General features: G+C 28.8%; 4 protein-coding genes across 4 annotated transcripts in view; 2 read left to right on the top strand and 2 right to left on the bottom strand.

Annotated features, from left to right (window-relative positions):
- LOC143433449 (uncharacterized) overlaps window positions 1-15,341 on the top strand; it is a 125,723-nt gene that overhangs the window by 60,783 nt on the left and 49,599 nt on the right. The gene's annotated exons all lie outside the window — the stretch shown is intronic.
- On the bottom strand, window positions 3,377-7,156 carry LOC143422302 (uncharacterized). Its single transcript, XM_076892864.1, has 4 exons — window positions 6,870-7,156; window positions 5,919-6,238; window positions 5,399-5,787; window positions 3,377-5,013 (listed from the first exon to the last, which is right to left on the bottom strand). Exons 2-4 carry the CDS (start codon window positions 6,225-6,227, stop codon window positions 4,290-4,292), a joined length of 1,422 nt encoding a protein of 473 aa, XP_076748979.1. The 5' UTR covers window positions 6,228-6,238; window positions 6,870-7,156; the 3' UTR covers window positions 3,377-4,289.
- Spase22-23 (Signal peptidase complex subunit Spase22-23) lies at window positions 7,566-9,097 on the top strand. Its single transcript, XM_076910899.1, has 5 exons — window positions 7,566-7,861; window positions 8,188-8,263; window positions 8,483-8,569; window positions 8,662-8,765; window positions 8,867-9,097. Exons 1-5 carry the CDS (start codon window positions 7,719-7,721, stop codon window positions 8,994-8,996), a joined length of 540 nt encoding a protein of 179 aa, XP_076767014.1. The 5' UTR covers window positions 7,566-7,718; the 3' UTR covers window positions 8,997-9,097.
- Noa36 (zinc finger protein 330 homolog Noa36) lies at window positions 9,274-11,219 on the bottom strand. Its single transcript, XM_076910781.1, has 6 exons — window positions 11,011-11,219; window positions 10,614-10,784; window positions 10,098-10,329; window positions 9,823-9,987; window positions 9,649-9,726; window positions 9,274-9,581 (listed from the first exon to the last, which is right to left on the bottom strand). The coding sequence occupies exons 1-6, from the start codon at window positions 11,128-11,130 to the stop codon at window positions 9,394-9,396; spliced, it is 954 nt and encodes a 317-aa protein (XP_076766896.1). The 5' UTR covers window positions 11,131-11,219; the 3' UTR covers window positions 9,274-9,393.

Here is a 15,341-nt window from a genome sequence, read left to right as displayed (position 1 = left end):
AAGTTAAAATGTTTTGCAGCCCATTATATCCCATATTCAGTAATTGCACGGTCAACCTTTTATACTTGATTTGTCATTGTGTCACACTTATTTACAACTTTTTTTCCTGATTCTTTGCAATAATACAATAATTACTTTCATAAATTTAATATTTAAAATGTATAATGCAACGTTATTTTGATAAATAATTACAGATTGAATTCCTTTTGTCATTTTAGTAAATATATTTCTTCTGTTCAATAAAATCATATTTGCAATGTACAGTAAATAGCATAATGTATAATAATAGTAACACTTTTTAAGTTCTTTGCTGTAAAAATTGCATTGATATTTAAACAATATTTTTTATTTTATCTTTTAAGTTATTAGAAGTTAGTTATGGAGATTTGAGAGTTAATATAGCTCTTTGAAAATGAAAGAAGTGATATAATATATACTAGTATATTTAATAACAAGAAAGTTTTTATCTTTGCAATAATACAAAAGTATTAACTGTGTATCATGTATAATGAAATGCACACTCATTACATAATTATTGTTACATTCTATTCGATGCATAGTTCCATGGTACATACATATCGTGTACAAGAAAAAAAAATGATGCTACTTAATAATCTGCCTTAACATAAATTGTTTTCATTATTTTATACTAAAATATATAGTATTTTTAAATTTTATTTTTGATGAGACAAGTTGTCTTTTGGCACTGTTCAACATCCTTAGAAAGACTATTATGCTCCAAATCTATCACTGTTCATCTATTTCTGTTTGCAATAACTCTCCCATCTTTCCCATTATTATTGAAAACACATCTCCACGTTTTTTATAAGAAATATTTAAAATGTTAATCTGAACTGAAATGTATGTATCCAAATGTATATTTGGAGACGAAATTTAATTTTAAATTATACATACCACTACCATTTTATGAAACATCAAAATTGATTAATCTTGGTACAAAATTTTAATAAAAGATAAATTTATAATTTTATATTTATCCATGATAAAACATTTCATATTTATACTATTTAATATCATAGAAGGGAGAGAGAGAGAGAGAGAGAGAGAGAGAGAGAGAGAGAGAGAAAGAGAGAGAGAGAGAGAGTGAGAAAGAGAGAGAATTTTTATTTGTTTCCACTAAATTTATACATATTATTATATTACATCTTTTACTCTATTTTATTTCTTATATTTGGAATATGTAATACATGGATAAACATAAAATTAGTTTGAAACAGCATATCGGATCTTACTATTTATTCTATTTCAATGATGTTTAAGTCAAAAAATATAATCAAATCATTAAATTTATAAGCTTAAAAACGAAAAGAGAATATACAATTTATATAAATGTAATAAACTTTAGGCATTATAATAGTCTCAAACATTTTTAAATATATTTCATTTGTAATTAAAAATGTAGGCATTAAATGACATAAATGAACTATCAAATTCAACAAATAGAAATAAGCTCTTTGGTTTTATAGATTTGGCTGCTTAAATTATGTAAATACATATATAAGAGAATACATGTGATGTGCAGTTATTCAATAGAATAATTACGATAATTTATGTAACACTACATGTAAACGTACATTCATTCTTCCATATAAGCAAGTTGCTCCTTAACCACTATGTTTTGGAATACAAAGCTCTTTATTTGTACACAGACCTATTTAAAAAACTATGCTCTGCATTTGAGTTGTACAGAACAATAATATTATATACAGTTACATATACAGTTACTCTTCTTAGTATTTGAAACCAATCTAATTTCCATTTCTGAGTTTTATATTTTGTGTAACTATGCAAGCAAAAAATATGTATTGTATGTGATATGATGCAAAAGTATTTGGGCACTGTATATATTTATGAGTTATCAAATTAAATAGTGATTTTCATATAAAGAGTATTTATATATGAGTAGGTATCATTCTTGTAAATAATCAAAATCTCTATTGTATCTCACATAGGTGGTTCTAATATGAAAATTATTACTTCAGTGTTTGATGCAACCTTAATGAACAAAAAAGTATATTAAAAATATGAAACTTGTAAAAATGACAATTACATTGATATCCACATATTAATGAGAATAACTGTATGTAGCTTATGTTTAAATCTATTTTTATATAAAATCAATTACATATAATAAAACAGAGCATTTTACTAATATTTTATATTAACTTATTCACTACCATTGCAAATCATATGAAATACATACAATTAATAATAGTAAGAAACTGTAACAAAGTTTCACATTTATTTTGATATAATGAGACATAATATGAAATATTAATGGTAATTAGTAAATAAAATTTATATGAAAAATTTGAAATTTTGTAAGATTTATGTTATGCTTCTTTCTTAGTAAATGTCACAAATTATGGCAGTGAATATGTCAATATTATGGGACAACATGTGGTTAAATATAATTACGCAATTTTTTACTACAATTTTGCTAATACTACCACTGTGTTACCTATAACATGTATTTAAAATTACTCATAACATGCAACATTCTTTCTAAAAATAAAAATAACTATTGTTCAGAGAATAACTTCTAAGAATATTGTAATATTTCTTTGCATTTAATGTGTTTATATTTTTGTAAAAAATAAATGACTTTAATTAGTTATATTCTCATATATTTATAATATAATGTTGAATATAAAAAAATTATATCCTTAATATTAAATGTGGCAATGTACCATATTTGTTACTCTATTTTGACTGGCCCCTTCTAGTTAATAGTTTTTTGAGAAAGGCTAACAAAACTGTGTAGTAAATATGGTGCATGCTAAAGTAAGTAGTTATAGATATTATACTTTTATGTTCTATAATAATTTGTTTACTAATTTCATATATAAACTCGATTAGTAAACAATGAATATAATAGTAATAGCAATTGCAATTAATAAAATGCCACAATATGAGCAAAATACAGTAACTCAATAATAATTAATATTTTTTATTACACTATAATATCCAAAATGTTACATAAATAGGTATGATAGCCTATGCCATTGATACAAAATTACTTTTCAAATACAAAAATTAACAGTTTTGTGTTAACATTAACATTATCATAATTAACATTGGAAATGTGAAATTTCCTTAAAACAATGTTAATTAGAAAAATCGATAATAGATTTTAACAAAATAATGTTCAAATTTCAACATAATTTTAATTTGTGCAAGTTATCATATCAAAAAAAAACCTTACTTTTTATAAATTTATCTATATAAATAAAAATATTATTTTTTTATTTAAATAATAAGCAGTTCTAAAACTTCTAAATATATAAAAAATTATTATTATATCTACTCAATAAAAATATGTAACTTATCGTGGCATATATATTTCAAATATATATTCTTATAGATGGAAGTATATGTATATCTCTTTTAATTACGTAGAAGAAACATATTTCGACCAACTTAAAGCAAATAATTGCAAAACATATCAAGTTTTATATAGAACGTGACAATGTTTTATTAAAATTGTTTATTTTAAAAATTTTTTTCTCTAAAGAGCAACAAGATCATACTTTGTACATGTACACATATGTGTATGAATATATACATAAATGTAATATTTCTTCCTATTAATATCTATCATTTATCAAAATCACTCCAAATTATGGCCATACTTGGATTTCAATTCACTACTTTAAAAGTAGTCAATTTAAATTGTGTAATTACAGCATCATTATCTTGTTTATGTTATTATAATAACATATACATCTCATACATACATATTCCTATCTCATTTATTCTATTTGAGCCTCATCAATTCCTATAATACAGGAAAATTAGGGTTCTTTATCTTTCAAGTCCCCCGCAATATTTAATGTAAAAAATCATTTCTCTATAATGCTCTCTACAAACATATTTGTATATTATATAAAAGAGACTTTTTCTTTGTACATGCTAACAGCACTTTGAAAAGAGACTTACTTTGTTAAAAATACTGTGATGTCCTTTGTGTAAATTGTATAAAACTAAATGCTATTATATGAATAATAAAATATAAATCAATATATGAGAAAGAAATTAAGAAATGTAATTTTCGAATTAAATGCTTTGGATTTTTATAGTGTTGAAACTTTGTATACTGAATATTATACAAAAAGACTATATAAATCAATTTCATATTTCTTCTTTGGTATTATACCATTGAATGTTTGAATTTAACCAAGAAAAATGATAAAGCGTATTGTTTCGTACCTTCTATAAAATGTTACAAATAGTCATTATACAGGCACAGTGACGAAATAAAAAATTGATTATTCACTTACAGACGAGCTACGTCTACCGGAAGCTGCTAAGTCACTAATCGTGGAATTATGACGTGTTTTCCTTGAACCCTCGTTGTCATTCACAAGATTTGGATTGACTGAATGAGAAAGAGCAGCTGTTTTATTGAAATCTATTGTAGTGTATCCTTTTTGCAACCTATTTGGCGATTCTGGAGGAGATGCAGTAGAATTTGTAGGGCCGTCTAGTGGTGAATTCATTGGTACATCTTTTGTGTCCAAATCTAACACAGCGTAGTTTACTTCTCTAATTGGACCACCTGTAGGCGTTGATGGAGGTAAAGGTGACTTCTCTGCTCCAGAAAATCTTTTTCTCAGACTTTCAATTTCACTTGGTTCTAGATTAGCATAACAATGTCTCGTTGCTTCTTCCACATCAGATTGAATAAAGGGCAATGGTGAAGGTCGTGATCTAGCACCAAGAGATTCAGCACGTTCTTGACCTGGACTTATGTTTATATAGGCATGTCCAGATTCATTGTTTTCAATTTTGTCCTCTTTAAAGTGCATTACTTCAGAAACACTCTGTGTTGGGGATAGTATACTAATATCACTATTAATATCTACATTCATATAAGTTGCTACTGAAAGCGGCGATTTAGTTTGAGAAGTGACCTCTAAACTTTTATGCACAGGCATCAATTCTAATGATGCAGCATCATTATTAGATATAGAATTACTGACCATACAAGGCCTAGAAGAAAATTTTATTATTAATAATATTAATTGTATTACAATCAACAAGATTTTTAGATATAAGCAGTGTATGTTTTGGAAAAAATTATACCAACATTTCGCAAGTGTTGTAGCTAGTCTTTATGTAATTGTTTCTAATTAATTAATTGACCAATTAGTCTTTTCATTGTTAGCAATAAATCAGAATATAAAAAACTTTTTAGATTAGTAAACATGAGCAGATTTGATTTTAATGATATGTTACTGTCAGATATATACTATTATGTCATTAGTCTCCTAATGAAACTAATTGCAAAGCTATAAAATATTGGGATAATTCTTTCAGGATACAGTTCATATTTGAAAATCATAACAATAAGAAGCTCGTAAAGCAATCATAGTACCTTTGTATTGCTCTTCTAAGGCTTTTGTTATTATTACGTTCAATTTCTAATGGTAGAGAAGATAGTACTTCTTCATTGGCATAAAGTGAGGACGGATGTGGTTGAGGGAGCGGTGGTGGTGGTGGTGGCAGCACAGGAGGTGATGTAGGAGAATTCATGTTTCCTTGGAGTGATATAAGACCAGTACTACTTCCCACACTATCTAGTCTTCCAACTCCATTTTGCTGATTATGAGTAAATCTAGAATCTGTACGATTATTAGTCCTATTTAATATTGGATCCAAATAATTAGGCTCAGCTGGTATTGTCACTCGTGTTGCTGTTGGACCAGGATGAGAAGCAACTGGTAGTTCTCTGGATATTGTATCCTCCCCACTGTTATTACAAACCTAAAATATAAATTTTACTTAAAAAATATTTATTTATAGAGATCTACATATGCACAGAACACACTTGTAGTGAAATTTTATTATTTTCGTTATAAAAAATTTTATATTCTATGATACAAAAAGAAACACACCTGAATATTTGTTTGTACAAGATTAAATAAATGTGCAGCTCTGCGGCATTTGAAAGCATAAATGCCTGGTCCTGTAGAGCACCTTCTTCCTGACTCAAAACTAAATATTTCTGCATCATAGCCATATCGTCGTAAACAACGTAACGGCCATTTAATTGGTTGTTTACCACGTTGATAAAGTACTATATCGGTTTCTGTAACTTCTAAGCGTCCAGGAGTAATTAAATTACCTAAGTCATCTACGTTTATCACTTGGAAAACATTTGGATGTAGATCATTAATATCTGTCCGACTATTGACACAACCCATTCTTCTTTACTCTGAAACAAACAAAACATTTTCTCATCAATATACTGTCAACAGATCATTTAGAACCAATACAGTAAAACTTAGATTATTAGAACCAATCATTACAAACAAAAATAAAAGCTTTGAACAAAAATTTCGTAACTTTTTTCGTAGATTGACATACAAATAATTGAGGTGCTATTGTATATTAAAATTTGATTAATTGATAATTCATATTTTTAAGATCTCAAATGCATTAATCAGTCTTTTAAAATATATATCAGAAAACAGTTTACATAGAAAATAAAAAAGAAGCTGTTATTTGTTAAATATGTTTTTAATTACGTTACATAAGTACATTATTGTTGACATATAATTTAATAAGAATATTCTTAGATCGTTAATTACATTTGTTATTAATTTCTAAGAATTTTTAGCAAATAATCTAAATTATTCGTAGGTATAAGTTATGTTGATATAAAAGTTATAGTAAGAGGTAAATGCGATATTAAAAAAGCAGGTAAATTTTAAGACAGATTTTATTAAACGATTTATATCCATTTCGAACATACACGAATAAATAAAGCACAATGCTTTGAAAATTGAAACAATTATGAACGGCAATTTATAATTTAATAATTCGAATAATATTTCGATACTTACCAAATGCGACATATCCAAAATATTCAACACGTTTCGTAAGATAAATTACCTACTCCTTCACAAACAATACGTAAACATCGTTGTCCACTAATCTCTGTACTTCCTTGAAGTTGTCGGAGACAAAAAAAATAAACTAATGTAAACTGAAATTATTCGATATATGCGTGCAAACGTACGCGTAGATACGTATATTCGACATTTTGCATCGAGAAGAAAATTAGATCATCAATTAAGTCTCATATTTTAGTAATTCGATGCAAACATCTACGTATTACTTACATCAATACTATATACTACATATAAATGTATAATGTATATATATATATATACACATTATTATGAAATAATGACTTCACAATGCAATTTTCAAAGAAAGAAAAATTGTTTCAAATTTATTATAAATAAACGATTAATTTTGCATTAATGCCTCTTCGTTTTACTTATTGTAATGTTAATACGGATTCTTACACGCATGTATGATTTATTTAAACGACGGATAGTAAAATATTGTTTAATATATATTTTGTAAAGTAGTTTATTCTAAAATTATAAATGAAAAATGCAGATATATTTGTAAAATAAAAGCAGTACGTAAATGAATTGGCATAATTTTAGTGAAATGCCACAATTGTGATCACTCTTGTTAAATCTGCTCCATTTACGAACACACTGCGTGTTCGGTTTATTTTTGAACACGAATCCGGTGATCTATTGCATTGAAGTGCTGACGTCGAAAACCAAAATCGAGGTGACGATGATTTTGGTTAGAACATTTTGATGTATAATTCGATCGATCAATTTGTTTAACTCAAGTTTTCTGCATTTAGTCATTTCTATTAAAGCGTAATAATGCATGCCGTTTTTACACGTGGCAATGCTATTGTAGCATACACGTTGAGTGTTTCGGCGTGTCTAACATTTTGTTGTTTTCTCTCTACTGTATTTCTTGATTATAGAGCAAATGCAGCATTAAAAACTGTAAAAGTAGTCGTGTAAGTATAATGAGTTTATTTAATAGCTATTATAAATACGAGTTTATGAAAAAGTAAATTTAGTAATTCATGATTTTTGATCTCAAATTACTTGCTTAGCACACTTGACTTCTTCACCTTTATTGTCACGTAATGTCGAATTTATTTCTAACATTTAATACAAATGTACGTTAAAAAAGATTACGAAATGTATTCTGAAAAATAAATTAGGTTAATAAAGTAAGTTTATTTAAATTAGTAACGAAATAACGATTAAAATTGTTATTGTGTATGTATGGTAACAGATGTAACATGTAGTTAATAATCACCAATGTTTTATTTTACAGAAAGAATGTACCAGATTATAGTGCATCAAGGGAAAAAAATGACTTAGGATATTTAACATTTGATTTACAAACTGATATCCTTTTTTGTATTAATATTTATTTTGCATTTTTGAAACGTAGACTACCTAAATTCATAGAATGTTAAGTTTGCCATCTTTTAGTATCTATGTCAATGGATACATAACTATATTTTATTATAGTTTCTTTATATGCAATTCGCACATATAAGACAATCTATAATAAGAATATATTATAACCGTAAAATATATAATTTCCTTACATACATAATATACATCTCACTCCATTGTTTAATTGGAATGTTAAACAGTTATTTTTGTACCTCACAGCTGAATATCAAACAGAAAATAACAAGTTTAATCAGGTATAATATAAATTATGTAATATACAAATAGTTTATAGTATTATATATTTTAATCTATTAAATTGAGTAGTAAATTTTTCTTTCTATATCAGGTAGTATTGTGGGATAAAATAGTACTTCGTGGAGATAATGCTGTACTTGACTTTAAAAATATGAACACAAAATATTATTTCTGGGATGATGGTAATGGGTTAAGGTAATGTTTTCAAATTTTATGCTAGTTGGAGTGAAATATTTTTAATTAGAAATGGTATATATTTTAGTAAAAATAATTCGACTTTTCTTGCTTTTTTTTAGGGGAAATAAGAATGTAACATTAACGTTATCATGGAATATTATTCCACATGCTGGGCTTTTGCCAAGCGTTAATGCATTTGGTTCTCATACTTTTGCATTCCCATCTGAGTATACCTTATTACGTGTGTAACATACATTTCTATATGTATGAGATATCTGTACTCATTGTTTTGTAAAATTTCTAATTATTCTATATAAAGTCAATGTATAATAAATGTAACATTATCTTTATGTGTCATTATTTAATATTAAATTATAAACAGTTATATTCTTAACTATTATTGAGCCATGCAGTCTTTTTACATTGAAATAAAATATCAAACTTTAATATTTTATAAAAATATTTAAGGTCTATAAGGAAAGTGTGAATACGCATTTATTTCTTTAAAATGATAATAAAAAAAATATTTAAGAACGAAAAATATTAATTTTATTATGAAGTATATTAATATACAATAGTGCAATATATTTTTATCATGTTTGCATTTGATTTAAAAGTTCCAATTTTTGCTAAATATTTTTTAATGCTATGTTAAAGGTAATTTATTATTACTACTTTCTTCATTTTCACTTGATGATTCATCTTCTTGCTCTTCATCATCATCATCGTCATCATCATCATCATCATAATCATCATCGTCGTCATCATCATCTTCTTCTTCATTTTCTGCATCGTAAGCAGTATAACTTTTAGAACCATCTTGCGATTGACTTCCTACAATAAAAATACATATATAATGGATTGTGAATAAAACAAATAATCATAAAAATAGAGATTTTACCATAATAATTATATCCTCCCTCATCATCGGATTCACATATTCCACCTTGACTTTGTCTACCGAATTTATGACTTCTTGCTACAATAGAATAGATAATACAATTTTAGTAGTTATTTGGAAGTTGCATAACCACAAACACAAGAAATTAACATTAAAATTAACTGTGTTACTTACTTGACATACTAAGGTCTTTTGTTTGAGATGTCTCAAAACCACATTTGGGGCAGGGTATAGCTTTATTTTTTTCGTATTTAAAGCCTTTCCTTCGTACATGATCTTCACAATAACATGTTTTACATCTTAAACAAGAATATTGTCCCAATCGATTGCATGATTGACCTAAAATCATTAATTATTTATAACAAACTAAAAAGAAATGTATAATATCAAAATAACCTTAGTACATAATCGTATGGAGAGTAAGCGTATAATTTGCTTTACGATCTTACATTTGAAACTTTCGGCTTCCAAAACTTGACATGATGCTTGATGTTCAAATTGATCATCTTCACAAAGAAAACAATTACAAAATGAACATCGAAATATTCTACCGCCATGGTCCCATACGCCCCTTTCACATTCTTGACAGATCGCATCCGTTAATGGACATATACATGCATGGGATGTAAGACAACGTCTTCCATGACATACCCATGCTTCACAATAATCGCATATGGCTCCCTAGAAAATACTTTTCACTAATATACTCATAAATTATTATATGTGATATTAACCTTTAGTGGTTAAAAAGCTCCCAACTATAGATTGCATACTAGTTTTAAAATCATAAAACAAATAGAATTTCAATGCTTATTTATTCATTGTTTTGTATTGTAATGAAATGTTAATTTATGAGAATAATAATACCTTATAATTTTATTTAAAAATATCTATATCAGAAATATTTAAGCCTATGGCTACTAACGATTAATATTTCATTTATAAGTAAAATGTATTTTACTTACCACCATACCCAAGCCAGTAGTAAAAACACCAGGATGACGAACAACACAATCTCCAGTTTTTAACATACATTTTATTTTTCCGCAATGGGCACACATTGGTAATCTTTGTAGGCTTTGGCAGAAATAACAGAAAGCTCTACTTTTTTGTTTCTTGCTACATTTATCGCATTCCTTCATTAAAATATAAATTGAAAAATATAAGCACAACATGTAACGATACAAATAGCTACGCACGATTTAGTTTATTTCTTAATATATTATGTAGAAAGTAATATGATTAATGTTTTTATAGTATAAAAAATAGATTTGAAAAATTTCAAGTTCTTTTTATTATACGTCTGCAAATGTATTTTATATTCGACGATGTTAATTATTATTATAAAATGTAATAACTTGCCATTACTGCATTGCATGGAAATTTAGCTAAATCTAGCTGATCTTTGGCAGTTCTGATTTCTTTTTGCCTTAACTTTTGCTTTTCAGCTTTCCTTCGTTGTCCTGTCTTTTTTTTCGGCATTTTGTACCAAATTGTATATAGAAAATTGTAGAATTATATATATTTATACTTTAATTAAACATGCAACGACCATCCTACAAGTACATTAAAATAAACTTTGTCACATAACTTCAGTTTGTTCAATCGATATGAATATTCAACTTCGATTAATCGAATGAAGTGACGAACTTCACGTATTTAATATTTATTTTAAAAAATTGAAATTTAAATAGTAAATTCTTATGAGATGTAATAGTAACTTGAAATCATTATTTTACATACATGTACCTCAAGATTTATGTAATTCTAGTTTTATTCATATTGAGATCATGGTTATCATCGTGATCATCTATATGTATTTATTATACATTGATTGTAATTAGTTCAATACTTTATAAGTAAATGTATCATTTATTACATTTCCTTAAACAATATGCTGCCATTTCATGTTTTCTTATTAATATATGGATAAAAAATTGCGCTTAAATTTATATGCCTATAATAAATACTTTTATTATTAAATATGAAGCAGAGATTAAAAATGTGCATATAGATATACAATTGTATCGCTTTGCTTGAAATCTTTTAGAGGAATGGTAGTTTATATTGGTAAGTTGTGCTTTTTCGTAGATGACGTTTGTGAAGGCTCCGCGCCTCATTTTGCTTAACAAAAACAGCGCTTATATTTACTGATTATTTTCAGTTCGTTGATGTAGGGCGCCCGAAAGAAATTTTTTTATACACTATGAGGATTGATAACCTTTGCGGCTTACTTCGTCGATAAATTAGCGTCTGTATTGGTTCGGTAGAGGGCACTGTCAGAGACTGCGAGTTAGATTATGTGCCATCATTCAATAGTGTTATAGATAAATTATTAAAAAGTACCAATAGACCTTTATGCAGTGTTAATTAATTATTTAATTACTTAATGACTTATGTGGTAAACATACAATGACCAATATTAATCTTTAAACAAGAAAATATCGTAAAAAACAATCCTGATCACGATAAAATTATTTCTAAGTTCGAATATTAGCGCCTTGAATCTATGAATTGAATTCCTAGAATTTGTATTTCCCGCACTTTTTTCGGATTGCTCCTACGATCTCATGTTCTTCTGAGACAAAGTTTAGTTTTCAGGATTTCTCACTCAAGACTCCGATTTTCGAACTTTTAGGGGAATATAATGTGGTGAGAGGTACCCGAAAGAGCGCAGGAAATTTAAATTCCGAATATTTTATTTTACGATTCTACAATTAACTATCTTATTCTAAATCTTGACATTGATAAGGAAAAGGGATCGACGATAGATAGAATCCCATTTAAATTATTTATTTATTTAATCAAATTATTGAAACATACAATAAATTATAATTAAACTGTATTTTAGTTTATGATACTTTTATTATAATAATTTTAATAAAATAATTGACATATAATAAAAAATATTTATTTTTGTTATTCTGATTAGATATACCAAGGTATATTGTACTAGAAAATGTAATAATCAGCTTAAAATGAAATGTACATCTTACACGAAGTACATCTTTTTTCTTTCATTATTTCCTTCTTTTTCTTCTTAACCATTTAATTTTAATCTGATCTTGGTTGATTGAGAAAATTCCTTACCCCGACAACACAACTTTATTACAGTAAGAGCACTCGTCGATGATTGTGATGCCACGCGGTAACACCAAGTTCTGGGTCACCAACGTATCACGCAGTGCACCATCATAGTACCATTAATGTATCACGCCTGTTATATGTTCATTCAGAAATTTTTTAATTTTTTTTATTCAATTTTTATTTTTATTAAATATATATTGTTTACAAATAACATAAATATATATTGTCATGCGGCGCAAGTAACATCACAATGCTCGTATTGTGACAAAGTTGTGTTGTCGGGATGTATATCTCAATAGTTTTATTGTAATTTATTATATATTTCCCGCTTTAGAGGTAAGAGAGAGAAAGATGCTATAGGAAAGAGTGAGAAAGATAATGGTGACCTTACTCCAGAATCCTTGGCACCATCTCTGTGAAAAGTGCTCAAATTTGTCGCACACAATTATTGATAGCGAAGTAAACTAGTGAAGAACTCCTAGCGCCATCTCTGCGGAAAGTATTGAAACTAATGGCCGTTCAGTTTCAGTGTTTCTCCAAGAGATGGCGCCAGTAGTTCTTCAGTTTACTTCGATGTCGATAATTGTGTGCGAGCAGTTTGAACACTTTTCACAGAGATGGCGCCAGAGGTTTTAGATTAGGGTCAGCATCATCTGTCTCACTCTTTCTTATAGCTTTCTGATATATCTTTCTCTCTCTTACCTCTAAAGTGGGAAATATATAATAAGCGGGATATATAATATGATTATATATGTATATGTAATAGAGGTTTAAAAGCTCTTCTCCTATTCAAATTGCACGATATGTAGTATTTATTATTTATATTTACATACGTTACTTTACATTTTCGTTACATACTTGCAAACAACAATCGGTATATCGAGTTAGATTATAAAAAATAATAAAAGCAAGTATAATCTTATATCTTTGTTTCATTTTAATCTATTTTAGAATCAAAATGAATAAACTGTTTAGCTTAGTTATTTTTAACATTCGTTTGTACTGTGGATGGAAAAATGTCATCGTAGGCCACTGCTGAGAAAATTGAGGAATGAACGGCATTGGGTAGGCGGTATCAGCACTGAAAGAGCACCGCGTGCTGTTCTGCTGCATTTCAATACGTATAATTCTGGTGATACCCTTGTGGTGTTACGGAATCTGGGAGCGTCACCGTAATATGCTGATGCTTTCTCAAGTGTTATGGGAGTTGCTGTGTTATCTCGGTAAATTTCACTGAAAATCGCATAGTGGTCTTTTATTGCTGCTTTCTTATGAGACCTGTAACAAAAAGACAAGAACAATTAGCTAGTGAAATATCATTATTTTAATGTGTTTATTGTATGAAACATTCTACATAACAAATTTTAACACATATAATATTCCGCAAAGTGATAGCGCATCTATTCCAAATATTCTGTGTTCAATGGATAACATTGCGAGTGGTACTAAAATGACACTAAATGAATATTAAAATGAGTTTTAGAACTCCTGAATCTCTAGGATACAGGTATTGTATTATAATTTTGCATAACGTATATAGTATCGACCGAGTTTAGACGCTTCAATGGTAGTAGTACCTCTTTATCTTTGCAGATGGTAATATTTTTATGACAGATATCTCCTACGCTTATGTACTCCATATAGTACTATTTTTTTTTTTTTACGTACGGAAATCCTCATGAATATTTTGAGCTTTGGGAACTCTCAGGGTTATCCCAGACTCTTATCAGCTAAAATCCCACGGTGATCTTTCTCGTGCTTTGCAGAGGAGATCCGGGAACTCTGGACGAACACTTCCGGTCCCCGTCTCGCAGTCGAGTTTATTGAACTCTCAGTACTTTAGGGTCTTTAGATGTCTTTCGTTTGTTGTATCGTCCACGACTTGATCGGGCGCGTGCTGTAGCGGATATGAGCCCCACTACTCGTTTCCGCCGCGCTCGACTGACGTTCTTTTGCTTTTGTTTTTGCTTATGGATATAGCGAACGAGAGTTCTCTACGGAACCCTTGTTCCGCTCCTTGCGTTCGGCGGCCTTCTTCGCAGTCATTACCTTGTCACAAAACAAGGTTACGGCTCGCCAATATCTCTCTCCTTATCTCTCCAATATCTCTGCTACGATTTTATCGCGTCATCTTTCTCCTCTTCTTCTACCTGCCGTACTTCTCGCGAACACTTTCATATACCGTGCTGTCCTCGCACGCCAGGTATTCTAAGGATAGAAGACCTACCAGATCGGTGGCGACGTCGTATATTGTCCGATATCTTCGTATCGCGCGTATCGCCACGCTTCTCCACATGCTACGCAGCAGAGTTGCAACTTTCTGTCGCCTTTTGCGAGAATGTCGTTACACATCAGTGCTCCGTAAAGTGTAACGCTTCGAATTACATCGGCGTTCAGTTTTCTTACTCTTTCCTCTGGTCCGTACATTGGATGTTATGCGATTTACATATAATAATTCGCCGTTGTGTCCAATCTGGTGGCCTCGAGGAGTGAAGTGTGGACCGAAGTTCCATTTGTCGTCCAGATAGAGTCTGAGATAATCTATGCCTTTTCCTACTGGAATTTCTGTCGATCTAATACTCACCACTTTGTTTCCTCCTCCCGGA

Source organism: Xylocopa sonorina, chromosome 3, assembly GCF_050948175.1.
Source record: "Xylocopa sonorina isolate GNS202 chromosome 3, iyXylSono1_principal, whole genome shotgun sequence".
Classification (NCBI taxonomy): domain Eukaryota; kingdom Metazoa; phylum Arthropoda; class Insecta; order Hymenoptera; family Apidae; genus Xylocopa; species Xylocopa sonorina.
The sequence above is the reverse complement of the archived record's forward strand: the minus strand, read 5'-3'. Positions and strand labels throughout refer to the sequence as shown.

What these genes read in the sequence shown, in the direction of transcription:
- Spase22-23 (XM_076910899.1), top strand. Translation starts at nt 7,719, where the DNA reads ATGCATGCCGTTTTTACACGTGGCAATGCTATTGTAGCATACACGTTG. An exon ending in AAAATAACAAGTTTAATCAG is followed by an intron (nt 8,570 to 8,661) that starts GTATAATATAAA and finishes TTTCTATATCAG; the next exon opens with GTAGTATTGTGGGATAAAAT. An exon ending in GATGATGGTAATGGGTTAAG is followed by an intron (nt 8,766 to 8,866) that starts GTAATGTTTTCA and finishes GCTTTTTTTTAG; the next exon opens with GGGAAATAAGAATGTAACAT.
- Noa36 (XM_076910781.1), bottom strand. Translation starts at nt 11,130, where the DNA reads ATGCCGAAAAAAAAGACAGGACAACGAAGGAAAGCTGAAAAGCAAAAG. An exon ending in CTACTGGCTTGGGTATGGTG is followed by an intron (nt 10,330 to 10,613) that starts GTAAGTAAAATA and finishes AGTATTTTCTAG; the next exon opens with GGAGCCATATGCGATTATTG. An exon ending in AAAAGACCTTAGTATGTCAA is followed by an intron (nt 9,727 to 9,822) that starts GTAAGTAACACA and finishes ATTCTATTGTAG; the next exon opens with CAAGAAGTCATAAATTCGGT.
- LOC143422302 (XM_076892864.1), bottom strand. Translation starts at nt 6,227, where the DNA reads ATGGGTTGTGTCAATAGTCGGACAGATATTAATGATCTACATCCAAAT. An exon ending in TTGTACAAACAAATATTCAG is followed by an intron (nt 5,788 to 5,918) that starts GTGTGTTTCTTT and finishes TTTATATTTTAG; the next exon opens with GTTTGTAATAACAGTGGGGA. An exon ending in CTTAGAAGAGCAATACAAAG is followed by an intron (nt 5,014 to 5,398) that starts GTACTATGATTG and finishes ATTTTCTTCTAG; the next exon opens with GCCTTGTATGGTCAGTAATT.